This window comes from Mesoplodon mirus, assembly GCF_964341445.2.
Source record: "Mesoplodon mirus genome assembly, chromosome: 17".
Lineage (NCBI taxonomy): Eukaryota > Metazoa > Chordata > Mammalia > Artiodactyla > Ziphiidae > Mesoplodon > Mesoplodon mirus.
This window is the reverse complement of record NC_138993.1, coordinates 76,026,807-76,045,156: the sequence shown is the minus strand read 5'-3', so window position 1 is coordinate 76,045,156 and position 18,350 is coordinate 76,026,807. Positions and strand designations below refer to the sequence as shown.

The 18,350-nt window shown below is 44.4% G+C and overlaps 1 protein-coding gene across 2 annotated transcripts in view; it reads left to right on the top strand.

Moving 5' to 3' along the window:
- The window catches only part of COL4A1 (collagen type IV alpha 1 chain), a 160,317-nt gene that overhangs the window by 46,979 nt on the left and 94,988 nt on the right, over window positions 1-18,350 (top strand). For both annotated transcript variants that reach the window (XM_082602475.1, XM_082602474.1), the window contains exon 2: window positions 16,172-16,231. In XM_082602475.1, the coding sequence (XP_082458601.1) occupies window positions 16,172-16,231 (60 nt within the window). The remainder of the gene's footprint in view (window positions 1-16,171; window positions 16,232-18,350) is intronic.

Sequence of the window (18,350 nt, the reverse complement as noted above, 5' to 3'; positions counted from 1 at the left end):
CTTAACCACTGTGCCACCAGGGAAGTCCCTTTCCATTTTTAATGCAATGAAATGCAATTAAATGCATCTACCACTCAAACCATATTGAACATAACGTAATCTTTACTTTCTCCAAGATACTTAATGATTTAAGAATTTAAAAAATATGTAGCTTGGTAACCACAGTGTACTAGTTTTCTTTGTATGGTAAGATAACCAAAAGCTCTAGTTGATCTAAAATTGAAATCTGTGACTGGAAAACTAGTAGTATTTATTAACTTATTTATTAATTTATCATTCCCATCAACTGGTAATTCCAGACTGTATTTTTAATAGAGGAAAGGCACATGGCTGGAATAAACAGACTGAGGTAAAAAGATTCAAAGTATATATCACTGTCGAAATTACTCTGTGGAGTTTGGGTATTTTTGGATACTAGTGAAAAAGTGTTAAGCTGTATGCACTCTTATTAAAACATCCAGTCTTGTGTTTCATGTGCTCAGTGGCGAATTCATGGTGTGGATGAGTAGTTATGCAGACTGAATACAATTCGCCTTTGAAGAACGTAGCCCATTGTTTTCGGTCTGTTTCAAGATATGTGATGCAAGATGGCAAAAGGAAGTTTTAAGTTGTAGTGCTCTCCTCTTCAAAGTACATTTCATCCAGATGTTTATGGATTGAATTGTTTTAGCTTTAGATGCACTACATCTTGTACATTCCAATCACACCCCTTTAGTTTATGTTCCCATATATGGCAAGGGATGTGCCTCTGTTACTGTCCACCTGTAAAGGCTTTTCTGTGAGCTAAGACCTCCTTCTTCCTTTTAGTTGCTGTGTCACAGGACCTAACACATCATAGGCCATCAATCATTTGTAATTAAGTAGGGGAAAACCTTTATATTTATTCTCTGAGTAGCCTAATCCAAACAATATCTCAGTTTCTTTTAATGGCCAAAACAATGGGGTTTGACTGATTTCAGAAGAAGTGTATTTCCAAGTTGAGGGTTCTGTAGAAGTACATTGTGAATTAATTTTTTAAAAAGTGAATAAGAATTTTAAATAATTGAATCATCATAAAGGAATATTTTCATGTCTATGCACACAGACACAGAGACATATAATGGCTCTATTTGTGTGTGTGTGTGAAAATAAGATCAGCAACCACAAAGTTTATATTAGAAACAACACACTGAAAACTGTATGATTAGCTTGGAGACCTTGTGATTCATATCTTAACTGGGGTGTTATTGATTCTTAACATGAGGTTAATTTACAACTCAAAGTCCCTTTGCTAATTCAAGAGAGCAGTGACTGGACAGACACAGGGGTTAGTGCTGGAATCTGGCAACAAGAAATAAGTAAAGAAAAAGAATTGAGTTATCGCCTGGCATTGTATCTGCAAGTCATAAAATCAACTGGAGGTGGAGGTCATTTTGCTCCCCTGTCAAATCACACATCTTAACACAGAAAAACCCACACTGATGTCCTAAACTGTCAGTTATACTGGTTATAGGGTAAAAATGACTGAATTGCAAGTTGTCCTGAATTGGCTGATTCCATCATCATGATATTAATCCCTTAAGGATTCCATGTTTCATGTATTGTTTGGCCAGGTTCTCCTTTTCAATAGTTTTATTGGCTTTTGGCTCATTCACATTTAGTTTCTTTCCAGAGCCGGCCCAGCTCACTGCGTTCAGGACATCTTCCCTGTATCCTATGCGCACTATGTCGTCTCTTTTTGTTCTCCTTAGTTTTCCCCTTTGAATAATGCCAGGTTTCCTCAAATGCAGAAATAATAATGGGCTGTTCTATAAATGAACCTTCACTTAGAAATTAACATAGAAACTTGAACTCTAGAATTGGCAGTTTATAGCAAGGACACTAAAGTTTTTCAAAGAAAGAGAATTAGCTCCCTTATAGCACATAAAGACTTTCATCAACATGTGAAAATATAGTTATTAAAAGCACAGGTGTGGTTTTGGTTTCCAACGGGATAAACCTCACCAGAAAATACTTGTTTTGATTCGTGTTCACTGTCCAATTCTCCTTGTTTGATTTAAACTTCACTGTAACTGGTAGCAAAAGGTTTTCTAGATATTTCTAGATGTTAACGCGCTTATACAAGTGCTTTGCCATTAGAAACCATCTTTTAATGCTCACACATCTCCTAAAACTCTCCATGATAGCAAATGGGGGAATAAATATTTAATGAAGTACCAGTGAAAAAATGAAGAAACTAGGACTATTTATGTATCATTCAAATTGAAGGCACAAGGAAATGGAGTGAGTGATATTTTTCATATTTTATTTATTTCATATTTATATTCATAATAAATTATGCATGGCTTAAAGCTACTAAATATTTTTCTTAAACACTCTTGGAAAAGATAAGGTTTTCTGGATTCTCACACAGTTTGACAGCTATTTGTCAACAGACTGACATTTGGTTTCAATGCGAGCTGGTAAACTTAAGGATGGCTTTCTGCTCAGGGGTGGCGTGGGGACGTGTGGTTTGGGAATGGTACCTCTGCAGACACTAACAATGGGCAGCTGGCCCCAGAGCCTCAAGGCAGCCTCAGAGATGTCTCTTGGCATCTCTGTGGCCGCAGTGTAAATACCAGAGTGTGTCATTGAGAAAACCACCACTTCCTTCTGTGGTTTACCCCATTTTCCTTCTTTTAACCATAAGTGTTGCACTTGTGTTTTTAGGTGGGTCCTTTGAAAGTGCCACTTAGTTCTTGAAAAGCAGCGTTTTTGGTCCACCATGTCTGTTATCTTCCATAAAATCCCAATGAACTTGAAGTTTGTAGTTGAGCCCCTGCTCCGATGTGCACGTGACCTGGGAGTCTGTCACAAAGAGTCTTCTGCGTGGATCTCTGACCTTTTGTCAGAGGCAAGAGGGCTCACCATACTGTCACGTGTTCTTTATTCCACAGAGTTTATTCCGTGGAATTTCTGTTCACATTTTGTTTGAGTTTTCAGACCTGATTTTAAAGCTAACACATCAAGTCATGTTATCCTTTGGGGGTGATGCTTCTAAGTGTGAGTCCTCTGGGTTTGCAGAGCTGCAATGCAGCACTTTAAAATCTGTCGTTTATAAAGAGTCTAAATCCTTGTATGTATTTTTGAAAAGTGGCTTTTCGATGAGTCTGGTATTTGAGGCTGAGTGCAGTTCTGAATATTACATTTTGGCTTCATCCTGGTTGCCGGGGATTAGTCTAAACATGCACACTTTTCCTCATCATGTCCCATATCTGACAAGAAAGCGGAACAGCTGTGATTGATGTCATAACAGGGTGTCTTATAGTCTCTGTGAAATGGAAGTAGCGTGAATTAACTGATATTATGTACATTCGTTTGATGCATAGTGTGGTTAGTCTCTGTCCTACAAGAAAGAATATCCATTTTTCTGTCCTCATTCCTGGAAATACTTTATGGCTTCCCTGTCATGGAGCACGATGTCTGGTTGCCTTAGAGTGGCCTGCAGACCTTCCACCATGTGGCCAGGGTCTGTGTGGTCTACTGCCCCAGCCAGCGCTCCTGGGGTCCAAGCCTCCGTAGCTTCTTCAGTTCTCCTCACCTCCCTCTGCACTTCCCCATCTCTGTATTTGGTTCACTGTGCTTCCTCCTTCTGGATTGCCCATGTTGGGCATCCCAGGCTTGGGCATCTCACCCAGGTTCAGGCTGCTGTTGACCTGCCACGCCACCAGAAAGCACAGGCAGTGTCCAGCGGGTCCCCAACAAGGTGGCCTCCTTTTCCCCTGTCCCTTCTCTTCTTCCTCTCTTATCCTTTTCCCTCGGTGTAGCATCCCATCCAAACGCAGTTTTCCTTCTGAGGCAGTTTGTGTGTTCAGAGCCGCAGTAACAATTATCTTCCCAAGTCATTTAGTTTTACATGCATTTTCCTCGTCTGGACTAGAATGTACTTGAAGGAAGGAAAACAGGCCTCGTTTCCCACGTCTCACGTCACCTAGAACGGTATGTGCACATCAGGCTAGCTTACTTTCATGCCAGCAGCTCTGCTTGGATGTCCCGGGGTGCGATGGTTGGGATGATTGGCTGAAATGAAGTTGGGGGCTTCCTGCTGGATCTGTGCTACGTCTTGCGTAAGGATTTACATTATCTCTTGCATCAATGAATATAATCATGAGTTAAATAAGGTTTGCTAACTAAAGAAGATCATGAGATATGCAGTTTGACAAATAGGCTAAAGATCTTTACCTGAGATCTGTAGAATTACCAACCAAGAAAATGAAACTCCGTTGTCTTTTCCTATCGTAAAATCAAACGTGTGACATTCTTTTCTTCCCTCCATTTCCCATTATTACTGGTGGAATCACTGTCCTTCCGATCACACCTGTCCACTGAAAAAAATGCACAGCATAAAAGTGGAGAATTATGTTTTGTTCAGGGACCTTACCGAGGACTATAGCCTGGGAGACAGCCTCTCAGAGACCTGAGGGACTCTTCCCAAGAGGTCAGGGAGGAGCCTGGATACAGAGGAGTTTTTGCTGAAAGAAAAAGGAAAAAACCATGGAGTTGAACATCAGGAGATAACAGCTGATCCTAAAAACTGCAGACAGACATGTTACATGAGATTACAGACATCTCCTGTTAATGATTTTAGTGCTTTGCTATGTACGGGAAGATGCAACAGTCTGGGCTTACTGAAATCACTCCTTTGATATGCCCCTTAGCTCTCTGGGGCCAGTATCCTGTTTTTCTCCATCCTGTATCCCCTCAGGGTGCACTGGTGTGGGGTTGGATTGGGGAGGCTACAGTGGCTGCTGGCTTTGTGGCCTCAGCATCCTTTGTTTCCTGAAATGGCAGGCAGCACGGTTTGTCCACAAGCCTGTTGGAAACCCCTCCGTCCCCTGCACTTAACACTGAGCCTTCACTGGTCTGCCTTCTCCATCCCTTGGATCCTTCCTCTCCTTCCCTTCCGGCTGCTGCCTGGGTTCAGCCCCCCTCCCTCCTGTCAGACTCCCTGGTAGGTCTCCTGACCCCACAGGCCCTCCTCACCTCAGTCTCGTTCACGCGTAGAAGAATGTTACTAAAATGCAGAGGAAGGAATTTTCCCTCATTCAGAAGTTTTCAGTGCTCCCAATGGCCTATTGGAGAGAAAGCACTGGACTTCCCTTCAAGGTCCACATGGCCTGCGTTCTCCCAGCCTCTCCAGCGAGATTTTCTCCAACATCCTCACTTGAGTCTCCAGTCTTGGGCTCCTCTGGGCACCCACAAACTTTTCCTCCCTGGAGAGCTGGCTCATGGGGTTTGCTTGGTCACCTCCCTGCATTAGGGTTCTTGCTGCAGGGCACAGGGCTCTCCTGGTAGATGGCCAGCTCCACGAGGGCACCTCCCCCTCTCTGCCTGCCAAGTATGGGGACGGTACCCACACAGAGGAAGTGCTCATTGAATCCTTACGGGGTGAGTGAGGTTGTAGCCTGTTCAACTGGGCCATCCCACATTCTGCAGTTCCACAGAAAAGCAGCATTTCCTGCTCGCTTTTTAGAAGAGGAATGTAGCCTGTTAAGATGGAAACGGAGAGAACATGGTGGTGGAGGGGGTGTCATACAGCTTGGATCACCTTCCAGACCCAGAGAGGAGGGGGTTGGTGATGTCTCTGATCTGGGGAGAAATCAGCAGTGATTTATAATAGTTAATGGTTTCAGGAAAAGAAAAAGTTGGCAATCCCATTACCCCTGGTTTAGTTAAACTCTGTTTTTGAGTTTATGTCAGTTATACTTGTCATCTTTCCCTAGTCACTTAGGCTTTTCATGTTTCCATTTTAAGTGTGTTCACAGACCATAGGGTCCTTAAAGGATCGCGAGGTGGAACACCGTGGGATACACAGAAGACTGACTCCACATTTGCATATCCAGTGTAAAGCCATCTTCGTGCCTGCGTGCTGGCTCCCCGGTGCTTTCCTAGAGCAAGTGGAGCCTGCAAGGCATCTTGTTAAAGACAGTCCTATGGAAGGGAAAACCACTCTGCATAAATCCCCCCAGCCGATAGCTGTCCAGTAAATGGACCTGGTGCCCTGTTAGACTAGGCTGCTTGGAGTTTCTTACTTAATGTAGTGTATGTAGTATATCTGCAGTGTATTTCCTGGGTCCCAGAAGGAAAAGCATCAGAAGCTCACTAAGTGTTCTTTTGATTAAAATTTTAGACCTGATGAGGAATTTTCTGAAGCTATAATGCAGAAAAGGTCCTGGAGTGGAGTCAGAAGCGCTTTAGCTATTCTTCAAGGCCGGGGGGCCATTTCTAACCTCTTACTCAAATCTACTTTCCTGTAGATGTGCGGCATCTATTTCTAAGATCCTATGTCGACGTGATGTTGCTAAGAGTGCCGGGGGATGTTAGAAGAAACAGTGTGAACGTAGGATTCACATAAGGGGTGAGAGTGGGAGACCCCAGTGAAGGTGGTCAGAGGGGGCGACTCTGATAAGTGCCACCCACATCCAGGCGGGACGAGGCCTCGGGCACCTGGCGGGCTGCAGTGCCTGGTCTCTCCCTTCACACTCCGCCCCCTGCCTTCCCCGCCTTCCTGCCCTTCCTCTCACCCCCTCCTTCCTGCTCTCCTCTCTCTTCCTCCTCCAACCCTTGAAAGCAGTTCTAACCGAAGCGCTGTGATGCATGTTTCCTGCTCCAAGTGCATTTAGTGAGACTGATGGATGTGCAGAAAGCACCCTGTACTTCTGCTTAAAAACGTGCTTTTAAATTGAGTGCTAAACTTGGCAGATTGCATGTGCTGTTATGAAGCCTCAAAATCCGACTCCCCGTCTGCTGCAGGAACTGGCGTCTTACCCTTTGCCACCTCGTACCCGTGCCTACCTGCCAGTAGCTGCCGCCGGCCCGCCCTCTTCCTAGGAGGGCACAGCTCCCCTGCCACTTCCCTTTCTAAGATGCCCTTTGGCTCTGTCCTGCCTACTGGCATGTCCCTCTGTGCCCCCCCCCACCCGCCCAGCACCCTGTAGCAAAGCCCCTCCCCATGTCCGCCCTCTCTGGCCAGGCCAGCACCCTCCCCTCTCACTCCAGCGGGACCTACCCTGGGATCCCGGAGTCCCTCGGATGGGGCATAGGGCTTCTCCCCTGTGTGTCTGTGGGACTCTGCTCACTGTCTTGTGAGGCGCCTCATGCTGTAGTTTCTCACTTTCTAGTCCCTCTCGCTGGGATACCCAGCTCTGCATTCTTAGCATCGTGGGGCAGGGGGATACCTGCCCTATACCAGGTGTGAAATAGATGCTGAGCTCTTATAATGGGTCAGGTGAAAGATGAGTACCAGGGAATGCCGAGACTCGGTGTGAATGAATGCAGGACACAGGCCGCCTGGGCTGCTTCCTTCCTGCCGAGTCTCCCACCCCCACTGTGGGCCAGACCTTGAAGTGGAATTCAGTGAAGGTGGGTGACCGAGTGGCAGTGGCTGCACCAGGCCAGGCTGAGAGGCTGGATTCGGAGTGAAAGAGCCAGACTGGGGTGGGGAGTGAGGAAAGATGAAAAGCAGGGATAGCAGGGACACCTCCACGTACTTCAACACGATAGAGGAGTTGCCGTGTTTCCAGTTGGAGGAAACAGTCCAGCTTTGTTTTTTTCATGCCAGACTGGGTAAAATGTGCTGTTCTTCAAAGGGTGGCTGGAAACTACAAGTTTGTGGCTCTCGAGGAAGAGTCTCGGATGGACGAGGCGAGTCCAGGTGGAACGTGGGGAGTTGGATGGGAGGATGGGCAGGTGGTGGCTGTATGACGTGGGAGGATGGGGAGGTGATGGCCGTTGCAGGTGGAGGGTGGGGAGGTGGTGGCCGTTGCAGGTGGAGGATGGGGAGGTGACGGCCGTTGCAGGTGGAGGATGGGGAGGTGATGGCTGTTTCAGGTGGAGGATGGGGAGGTGGTGGCCATTGCAGGTGGAGGATAGGGAGGTGACGGCCGTTTCAGGTGGAGGATGAGGAGGTTGGAAAATCGTTCAGGGAACCTGGAGAGAGTAGCTAAGACTCAGAAACTTCCTGCTGGGAGGTTTCCCCTCTGAAGGTGGGATATGTGAGTCTCATGAAGGGCCGGGATCCTCTGGGGCCACACGCGTGCCTTGGACAGGGCAGTCGGTGGCTCTGGCAGAACATTCTGGCTCAGGAGGGTGACCCCTGGGCTAGAAACTTGCCGAAATAGACTCCTCCGCGTTTGTCCTTCAGGCCAGTGAGTCAGCAACCCCCAGGGCCCCCCGCCCAGTTCCCGTCTCCAGGCAGCGTTTCTACCCGTGGGTCCCAGTGGACGTCCTCAGCCCACCAACTTGTTTCACACACAGTCATCTGAGCCGCTGTCATGTGGCAGCTAATTATAGTCACATCTGTTTGCAGCAGGACCACCAGTGACCTGGAGGAGAAGTGCTGGGCTGCACCATCACTCCCTCTAGTTTACCCCACTCCCAGGCAAGGACATTCCACATCCACCCCCGCCAAGTAGGAGAAATGGAAGAAAAGAAATGAAAATGAGTCACCAAAATTGTACGATGGGGAAACAGGAGAACAGAGCTGCCATCACATGGCAATGGTCAAGCAAACATCCTCATATCCTTGTGTTGTTTGCTGAGAGCCCACCAGACTCTGCAGAGTCAGTTCTTAGTCAGACGACGAGAGATGCTGCGTATTCCAAGATCAGTTTGTTTCTCAAATGTTTCATGCTCTTTTTTTTTTTTTTTTTGCCAAGAATATATCAACACTTGTAGTTGTTTTCACATTCGAGCAGAAATGTTTTGTGAGTCTAAAAAGTAGTGGGGATATTCTGTTTCCATGTTTTCCAAGATTGACTGGAACAGAAATGTTATTTTACTTAACTAAATTCTTTTCTATTGGATTAAGGATGAAAAATTATTTTCACATCTTTGGAATCACATCTATTTACATTTATCAAAAAAAACCCCGATGATGATAGAATAACGATCAAGCAAATGCAGGTGAAAGCACGTGGATTGTGAGCTCCTTGGAGATCACTCACCCTTCACTCCACGATTCCAAGCTTATTTTTGGAAGTTCAAAAATGCTGTACAAATGTAGGTTTTTAAGAAATTATTATTATACTGCAACATTTGGCTATAATTTGCTCTCTCTCTTGTTATTAATTTTTTTTGTTTTCATGAACAGTTTTGTTGGTTAGAAACTTTAGAAAACATGACATAATAGTAGCTATAATGATGGGGTTTTCTTGTCTTTTACTTTAGTGGAAGTCGTTCACACTGGTTAATATTTCATTTAATTTTTTATGTGTATTATATGTAATTTTGCATCATCGTGTTTTGGGTTTTTTTGTTTCTTGTTTTAAATTGGAGTATCGTTGATTTACAGTGTTGTGTTAGTTTCAGGTGTACAGCAAACTGAGTCAGTTATACATAAACATGTATCCATTCTTTTTTAGATTCTTTTCCCATGTAGGTCATTACAGAGTACTGAGTAGAGTTCCCCATGCTATACAGTAGGTTCTTGTTAGTTATCTTACCTTGTTATTAATTTTTAAATCCTAGGCACACTTTTTGGGGGAGGGGTAGATTTTATTGAAGAAATGTGTGAAATCATAAAGGCACAGTGTCTCTTATGTGCGTGGATCAGAAGCCAGGTCACGAGCCAGGACATTTCCGGAAACCTAGAAGCCCCTTGAGTCCCCTTCTAGTCACCAGTAGCCCCCTAGGGTAACCACTCTGCAACTGCATTTTGTTTAGTTTTGAACTTTATATAATTGGAATCTCCTGGCTTGTTCTTTTGTGCCTGGTTCCAGGTTGCTCGGTACTAAGTCTATGAGACCCATCTGTGTCATAGCCGACCTTCCTCCGTGGGTAGGGGTTTCATTCCGTGAATCCAGACCACTGTGTTTTTATTCTGCTGTTTCTAGGTCGGGCTACTTCGTAGAGTGTTGCAATAAACATTCTTGAGCATGCCTTCAAGGAAAATTTTATTAAAGCACAGCAAAGTGCAAACATTGTAAATTCACAGCTCAATGAATTTTTCCACATGTTACCATTCACCCTGATCAAGCAGAGAATGTTCCCAGCACCTAGAAACCTCTTAGGCAACCCCACCGGAGGCCAACACTCTCCTGACTTTCACCGTTGATAGTTTCATTTGTTCTTGATCTTAATGGGATGGGGTGTGTGCTCTCCTGTTGAAGTTTCTTTTTTTTTTCATAATTTTTTAGAAAAGTTATTTTATTGAAGAATAGTTGATTTATAATGTTGTGTTAATTTCTTCTGTACAGCAGAGTGCTTCAGTTATACATATACATACATATTCTTTTCCATTATAAGTTATTGCTAGATTTTGAATAGAGTTCCCTGTGCTATACAGTAGGACCTTGTTGTTTATCCATCCTATACAAAATAGTTTGCATCTGCTAATCCCAAACTAATCTCTCTGGGCAGGGGGTCCACGGAGGCATAGACAGCCATTTTGCAGAACCTCATGGCAGTAAATTAACATTTAAAACAAGAATTACCAAAAATAGCATACCCTAGTTAAAAATCACAAACAGGATGGGAATTAGGACCTACATATTAAAATCTCCCATATATACTCTCTATTTCTTTATGATGTTTTAGTTTCCAAAAAGAGTGTGAGCTCATTGAGCCTTTTTTGAGGGGGAGGAGGTCATCTTTTATTCACCACACTACCATCTTGGGAGTAATGATACAGAATTAAAAATAATAGAAATGAGAAGACCACACTTCAGTGGGATGTGATAAGGGCAAATGTTGAGAAGTGGTTTCAGTAACGACAATGTATGACATGACTTTTGATGGACATCTGCCCGCATACCTGTGGGACAGGTGCCAAGAGGGGGACCAGACGGTGTGTGATGCTCAGCCTAGGAGACGCGGCCTCACCGTGTTCCAGAAGGGTTGTGCCACTTGACCCCCGACCCTGGGGAGTCTGGAAGCTCCACTTTTGGTTTCTGCATGCTTCCAATTTCTGCCCTAGTAGACCTAAAATACGTTCCTGTGTCTCTACATATTTCTTTAGTGGGGTAGATAATTATTCACAAGGTTCCCCGAAGGAGGGCTACGACCAGGAAGAAAACGGGGACCGTCCTATCACCACAAAACTATTTTGACATTTTGCACAGCGCAGAGAATGTGAAAAGGAATTTGAAAGATAAGCTGTTTAGACTTGGCCGAGCTCCACTTGTCCCTATTTGGCAGGATGTGAAACACATAAAAATTGTTACAGTGGGGATGGTAAAGGTCTATCTCCCTTCAGAAGCAGGAAAAAAATCAGACAATTGAGGACTTGACTGTGTTTAACTCATTTCAAATATGCTTCCCTGCGGAAGGTATGTCACAGTTAACAAATTAGCATGAGTGGGCATTCTTCCTCTCTCTCTCTCTCTGTCTCTGTCTCTCTCTCTCTCTCACACACACACACACATACACAGAGTAACGTGCAGTTGGCTTCCTTGGTTAACTAAAAAAGTCTCTCTCTAAACGCATTAGCGAGCCTCCCCACCTAGAGCTCACTGTAAAGTTGAGAAGAGCTTTCTGTCAGTCTGTAGGTCAGAGAAAGACCGGAAATCGAGTTTATTTCAAATGAAAGGCGTTGACCCTCGTCTCTCCCCTTCCTTCTTCGGCGCTCGTACTGTGTATCGTAAATCTTCGGGAATTTTTGGAACTTAGCCTACTTTATAGCATTACTTCTGATGGTTTGACTCTCTGGAAATTTTTAATTGGGGCATGAAAGAAAATGTGAATAACATTCATTGTTTTATCCTATCGTGAAAAGTATAAAAATACTCGTACAGAATGTAAAAGGTATTCGATGTAGGGATGACTTCGTTGTACATTTTGCATTCCTTTCCAGTTGTACTCTTTGTGGGCTTTTAAAGTTGACCTCTGCTATTGAAGTTGTGTGTGTCCTACAGATATCATTGAGAACTGATGTATTTTTTTCTGTTTCAAATACTATTAATTCAGGTCTGCTTCCATTTGGAGTGAACTTGTTACGCTCTTGTGGTAGATTATTGGCTGTCAAGTGTGACTTGGTTTTCATTAAGCTTTTCTATGGTTTTAGGGGTATAAATGGTGATGCTTTTCCCCCTGAGAAATTTCTAGGGTTCTCTTACCCTCACCGGTCTGAGTGACCCGTGTCACTGTGGACCAGGGATGGTCTACTTCTATAAGATGGACCAAGACCCACAACTTTTTGACCTTTGGGATCTTTAGCCACATCCCCCATTTCCAAGTGGAAACTGTCTTCATGACCAACTTCGTCAGTCGTGACTGTAGGTTAAGTGTGTGTCTCCCGGGAAGAAAGCACAAGCATGCCTCTGGGGACTTTGAGCTAGTTTACTTGACCTTGCACTCGAGGAGGGGAAAGGCAGGAGGCAAGAGTGGAGTGTGAGTACTTCACAGAATGTACAAGTTCTTCCTGTTCTAGAATCTGAAACAGATGGGATGGGAGCTAGCTGACTGGAACCCAATATCTTCCAGACTTCAGACTTGTCCGCCCCCTCAGATATGCAGCCAGGAGGGAACCACTGGGGCCAGGGGGGGTGCCTTCTCTCTTTTCATTTTGCTGAGAGGTCTGGACGTGGAATGTAATTCCTCAGGAAATCATGAAATTTGTGACATGGCCTTTAGCATGTTAGGTCACCTGCGAAATCATGACTCTGAGTAACTCATATAGTTTATTCGCCCTTCCAAATAGTAATTCATAACGGAGGGTTGAGACTTGCATTACTGAAAGCTTTTATTTAATGAGCTATTTCAAAATCAGACATTACACCAGATTGAAAAGGACACTTGGTACGTCATCGTTGTCCTTTTTATCCGTGCACCCCTGAGTCACAGCTAAAATGACTCTACATGCCAGCGTGATATCCAGCCTGGGGCATTCTATAACAGCAGTTGTAAAGGGCCAGAAGACTGATATTTCAAAGTAGATTTCATTTAGCAAAGTAAATGTGCCTCTCATGATGTTTGTTTGTTATTCTAAAAATTAGGTTTTTTTTTAAACAGAGCCATTTACATAAAATGCTAGGCCACCCAGAATGTAAAACAAAAATCATGGTCTAAAAATGCCTTTTGTTCTGAAAACTTGACCATCATTTAGATCTTCTTAGAATGATCAGTTCTTTGGAATTGTCTTCTAGGGCCAGAAGGGGTAATAAAATTTCCTATGTGAATAAAGCAGATAAGGAGGCATGAGTGTCTTTTGTCTGGGATTAAGAATTTATTTATTTGCTTGATGTAAGCTGGTAGGAGTGGGGGGAGGGTCCTTTAATGGGGCCTATAATAAGACTGTAGTCCTTTTTCTCATCTCCCATTTCCCCCAATACTTGTCATGACCTGAAGTGTTGTCCAAGGGAAAACTGCTGGATTGTTACCTACACACGCTGGGTGTGTTTCTATAGCAAAAGCTCAAGAAACAATTTGACCTCAACATCCACCATTGGGGCCCTGTGACCTCTTTTCCGGGGTCCCCTGCAATTTAGGCAGCGGTCCCCACCCTTTTTGGCACTAGGGACCGGTTTTGTGGAAGACAATTTTTCCACAGCTGGGTTTGGGGGAGGGGAGGGGGGATGGCTCAGGTGGTCACGGGAGCGGTGGGGGGCGATGGGGGGCGGCAGATGAAGCTTTGCTCACCGCCTGCTGTGCGGCCCGGTTCCTAACAGGCCGGGGACCAGGTACCCGTCCTCAGCCTGGCGGTTGGGGGCCCCTGAATTAAGGCATTTACCTATAGCTTCAGGGAACAGTTCCAGGAAATTCATTTTTATAACCTTTTATAAAGATGAACTTCTAAGATTTTATCAGCATTTCAGAAGAGGAAACCTCAGAATCACCAACAGCCATTTTCAGCTTCAGTCATTAGATTCCCACCTAATCTGAAGTTTTGAAGATGCCGTTGTTGAACTTTACTTAGAAAGTCCGTCACCACCCTGGGCTGTTGTTGGGTTCCCCCAGCTAAGCCTGGGTGATGGGTGGACATTTCCTAAGTCAGTGGGTCTTAGCCTGATTGAGTTTTCCTTCTGGTATCCTTGTGGATAAACAGCAGAATTTAAAGAGCAGAGCTGGGTTTCTGGACCCGGCTCAGAAGCAGGCAAGTGGTGGAGATGGGACAGTTGCAAGGAAGAGGCCACCCGGAGCCCAGGTGCCTCGGGGCTGCCGCACCTGTTGGGCTCCCCTGGCCTGGGGGCTAACCTCGCAGCATCGGGCGGCTCCGGGGGCCCAGGCATCCTCCAGAGCCTCCCCTTCTCCCTGGCTGGTCTGGGGATCTGGAACAGTCCCACCCTCACTGCCGAGTTCCTGTTTGGAGTATTGTCCTGCGGTGCTGTGATGTAGTTATACGTTGTGAGTCGACGTACCAGTGTCACTGGGCTGTCTCCGATGCCCGTCTATTAATGTTTGAACAACGAGGAATTGGGGTAGCTCGAACAGTTGAGGGGGTGTGTCATGGTTCAGTCAGTGATGTTCTTTATTTCCTGCTGTGGGTTTTACAACCGACGTGGTCGCAGGTGAAATACAGGCTGTATCAGGCTGGGTGAGAGGCTCTGGGCTGCCCTCCAGGGGCTCCTGGGGTCCGGGGACACATACATGCAAAGGACACATACATGCAAAAGAAACATGTGATAAGGGTCACAACAGCGGCATATAATCCACATTTCATGCGTACCGGGTTAGGAGCAGATAGCCCTCTCCTGGGGATGGTTGAGGAAGGCTCATCCCCAGAGTCCCTTGGTCCTTTTATATTTGTGCATTTTGGATGAATTTCTGGAGCACAGGTTTGAGATTTTAGCCTCATCTCTTTAGACAACTCTGAGTGGTCACCCAAACCCAGATTCTGAAGCAAAACTGTGCACATGGATTGATCTACAATGTTAGGAGCTTATGAGCGTGCATGCTGAGAATTGCCTGAAAGATGAGTCAGGGAAAGAAATAGATCTGTAATCTCTGGGGTCGGTTTGGACTGTTGTCAATTGTCTCCGTTTCCAAAATGTAAAATTAAGAACAGCTTACTGTCTTGGAGGCACTTGTTCGGATTTCATTTTATAAAATAAATATCTCCAGATGTAGCTGTTTTATGCAGAAGATTTCCAAGGCAGGGGAACTAAGACTTGAGTATGTTGTTAAAAAAACAGACTTCACACAATCACAATATTATTAATGGTATGGTTTTATTTTCCAGAAACTGTATTGCTGGAAGCATCACTTAGACATACATTTTATCTCACACTTAATATCAAGCCACTAATAAACCTCAATAGCTGAATTATCAATATTCCTATCACACCCTCTTCCATTCTATCCACAATATCTATGTCTATTTTGGTTTAGAATTTGGATTCTTCTAAGGAAATTGCAAATGTATTGAGCACCATCATATGTTTGTCTTTTAATGCACTGGCAGATTTCCATGATGGGAGTTGAAGTTGAGTTTGTCTCAACCTTGTCCTGGCGTGTTATTTAAAACCCCCTAACTCAGTTTTCACGTCTGTAAAATGGGGATGGTAACACGTACCTCGTTAAATAAGATGGTGGCTGATCGTTTGTTGCACCTGGTGGGCATTTGAACATGCTGTTTCCTTCTTTTCCAGCTCCGATTACATACTTGGATTCTTTATCTTGTGTTTTAACATTAATTTAAATGTTAGAAATGAACTACAAGGAGGATTTTGTTGTGGAATGTTCTTTGATTGAACATTCCAGCTTTAATTGAATTAAAAATCAGTTCTTTAAGGCTTGGGCTTCTTCTTTTTTGTCCTTTCTACACATTTTTTTTTTTTGCATGTATCTGTGTCTCTGGGTATGTGAGGGACGAAGCATGGACTCCTCCCCCGCCACTCCAATCTCCCGTGGTCTCAGGTTTGAAACTCCTGAATCAGAAGTGTGATACTTTCGTAGCCTTGAAGATAGGAGTGGGTTCCTGTTGTTTTATGGGAAATGGAGAGTCCATTTCTAAAAGTGTGACAGCCTTCACTTTTTGGACTGAGTGATGCTCTGATGTGTTCCACTCCCGGATTGCTGTTTTGTCTGTTAGGGCAAAAGAGATGGACCGTTGAACAAGTACGGAGAGCCTATTAGAACAATTCCAGAGAGTCGTGCTCATACGAAAAGGGTAGGGCTAACCCATAAATAGGTGAAGATGCCAAAATCATTTCAGTTCAGCTATGGACCTCAATTTGCAGGTGTTCTTCTGTTTAAAGGTGTTTTCTCTTATTTCCAGGGTGTGTGTGCTGGCTCTGGCTGCGGGAAATGCGACTGCCATGGCGTAAAGGGACAAAAGGTGAGTAGCCCGAGCTCCGATGACAGCAATTTCTCTTGAATTGCCATCACTGTGGAAGTCATTAGAAATGACATTAAAACAACCGAATAATCAGCAAGTCATGTTAAATCCTGATTACCGTTTCAATAATTTCCCCAGAGCAATACAAATGAAGCAAAACCAAACTTAACAGTATTTTTGAGGAATCTTAACTTCTCTTCCCCAAAGATTGTAATTATTGGTGGCAATTAATGTTAAGACAGTGATTTGGTTTTTTTCCTTTTTTGACCGTAGAAGGAACAAGTATATTGGCAGAAAATCTGTTGAGTCAATAGCCTTCTTTGGAATTAGTGCATGAGAACTAAACTCAGCCTTTTTCTGAAAAAAGAAAACATTTATATTGAACTCTAGAGCCTTCTCTTCAAATTAGAATTTTCAAACAATTTTAAGTTCATAACATACTTGTCTAGATTTATTTACAGAAACAGTAGCTATTTATTGTTTCCCAAATGCAAAATTATAATAGTTTTTTCTAAGCAAGTTCTCTGCCTCTCTCTTACTTGAAGAACCACAGATCTGGATAAAGATCATTTTCTCTTGAAGGCAGGTTGGATCTTGAAGGCAGGCAGTTGTTTTGAGAGAGAGTCTTTACCCGGGGACAGTGCAGCATCCTGTAACTGTCTGGGGGTCACCATGGAAACTGGGCGGGGCCATGAGACAGCATGGCCAGTGGGCCAGTCAGTGGGACCCACAGCAGCTGGGGCCATCTGGAAGGGAGGGAGGGGCCCCCGTGGACCTCTGCCTGCTTTCTGGGACTGGAGGTGTCATTCAGCAGGGCCAGGGTGCAAGTTCTTCTCTCCCTTCTGTTGTGCCCAGGGCATATGGGGCCACAGACTCACACTTTTGAAATTCAGCAAATTCTACTTTACAGAAAACTGTTTCATTTCTTTTCAGCTATTTGCTGAAGTACCAACATTATTCTTTAAAAAATATGTTGACACTTGGTGACACTGGTACTACCTGGATAGGTTTTTGAATAAATGAAGTATGTGGAAACATTTTTATATCTTTCATCATCAACTTTACCAACTATAGTTCATCTTCAGGTGCTGTTCCTTCCCTTACTTGGGACGGTTTTCTAGCTAGTTCCAGGCTGCATCCTTGAGAGGAGAGGCAAGTCTGTTCATACCACAGATTCTTTTTCTGTGTGTGTGTCTAACTTGAATTATAAGCACACTGAACTAACAAAGAAATCCTTCAAACTACAAAAAGTGGAACTTTCAACAAATAGGAAATGGAGACCTATATCAACACTACTCTGCTTTTCTTGTAACTTAAAGCATCGGGGGGCAGGCAGAGTTGGTGTTTCTCGCTCGTAAAGAGAATGTGTCCATTCCACCCGCTTTCTTGATCTCCACTCCCCTCCATCAGCTGCAGACCTGGGGGCACTTCCCCAGGCCCTGGTGCTTTTCAGACTTCCTATTCTGGTCTTATGTTTTCTAGCCTGATTCATTTGAATTTTAACCAAAAATCTACCCATTATATATAACAAGGTAGATTTATCCAGGTGTAGCTTTCCAAATATTTTTGGCTGACTTCTTCTCGACTTGACAGGGAACTGGCCCATGTCAGTTCAGAGCTGGCGAAGCATCTTTCGAGATGGGAGGTCACTTCTCACTCACAGGGGGCATCTGGCACCCAACCCAACAAGGAAAGGGTCTTTAAGTGTTTCTTTTCAAATCCGAGCATTGAGGAAGCCCTTGCTGTGGCCAGTGTGTCAGCAGAGGCTAGGTCTGTGCTTATCGGGGACACAGGAACATACACTGTAGGGCCTGCCTTCCACTTTGGCACGGGAAGGTCAAGGTGGGAAAGTCACAGGACCTCCGTGTTCCTTCCTGGCTTGACCTTGCTCCCTCAACTGTCTGCTCCATTGCCCACTTTGGGTTTCGTACCTTATTATTAAATAAAAACTATTTAAAATAAAATACTGGCAAGCTTTGGGTTAAACCATTCTGAGTTTGTGTTTTAAAAGGCTGTAATTTTTTTTTTTTTTTTTTTTGTGGTACGCGGGCCTCTCACTGCTGTGGCCTCTCCCGTTGCGGAGCACAGGCTCCGGACGCGCAGGCTCAGCGGCCATGGC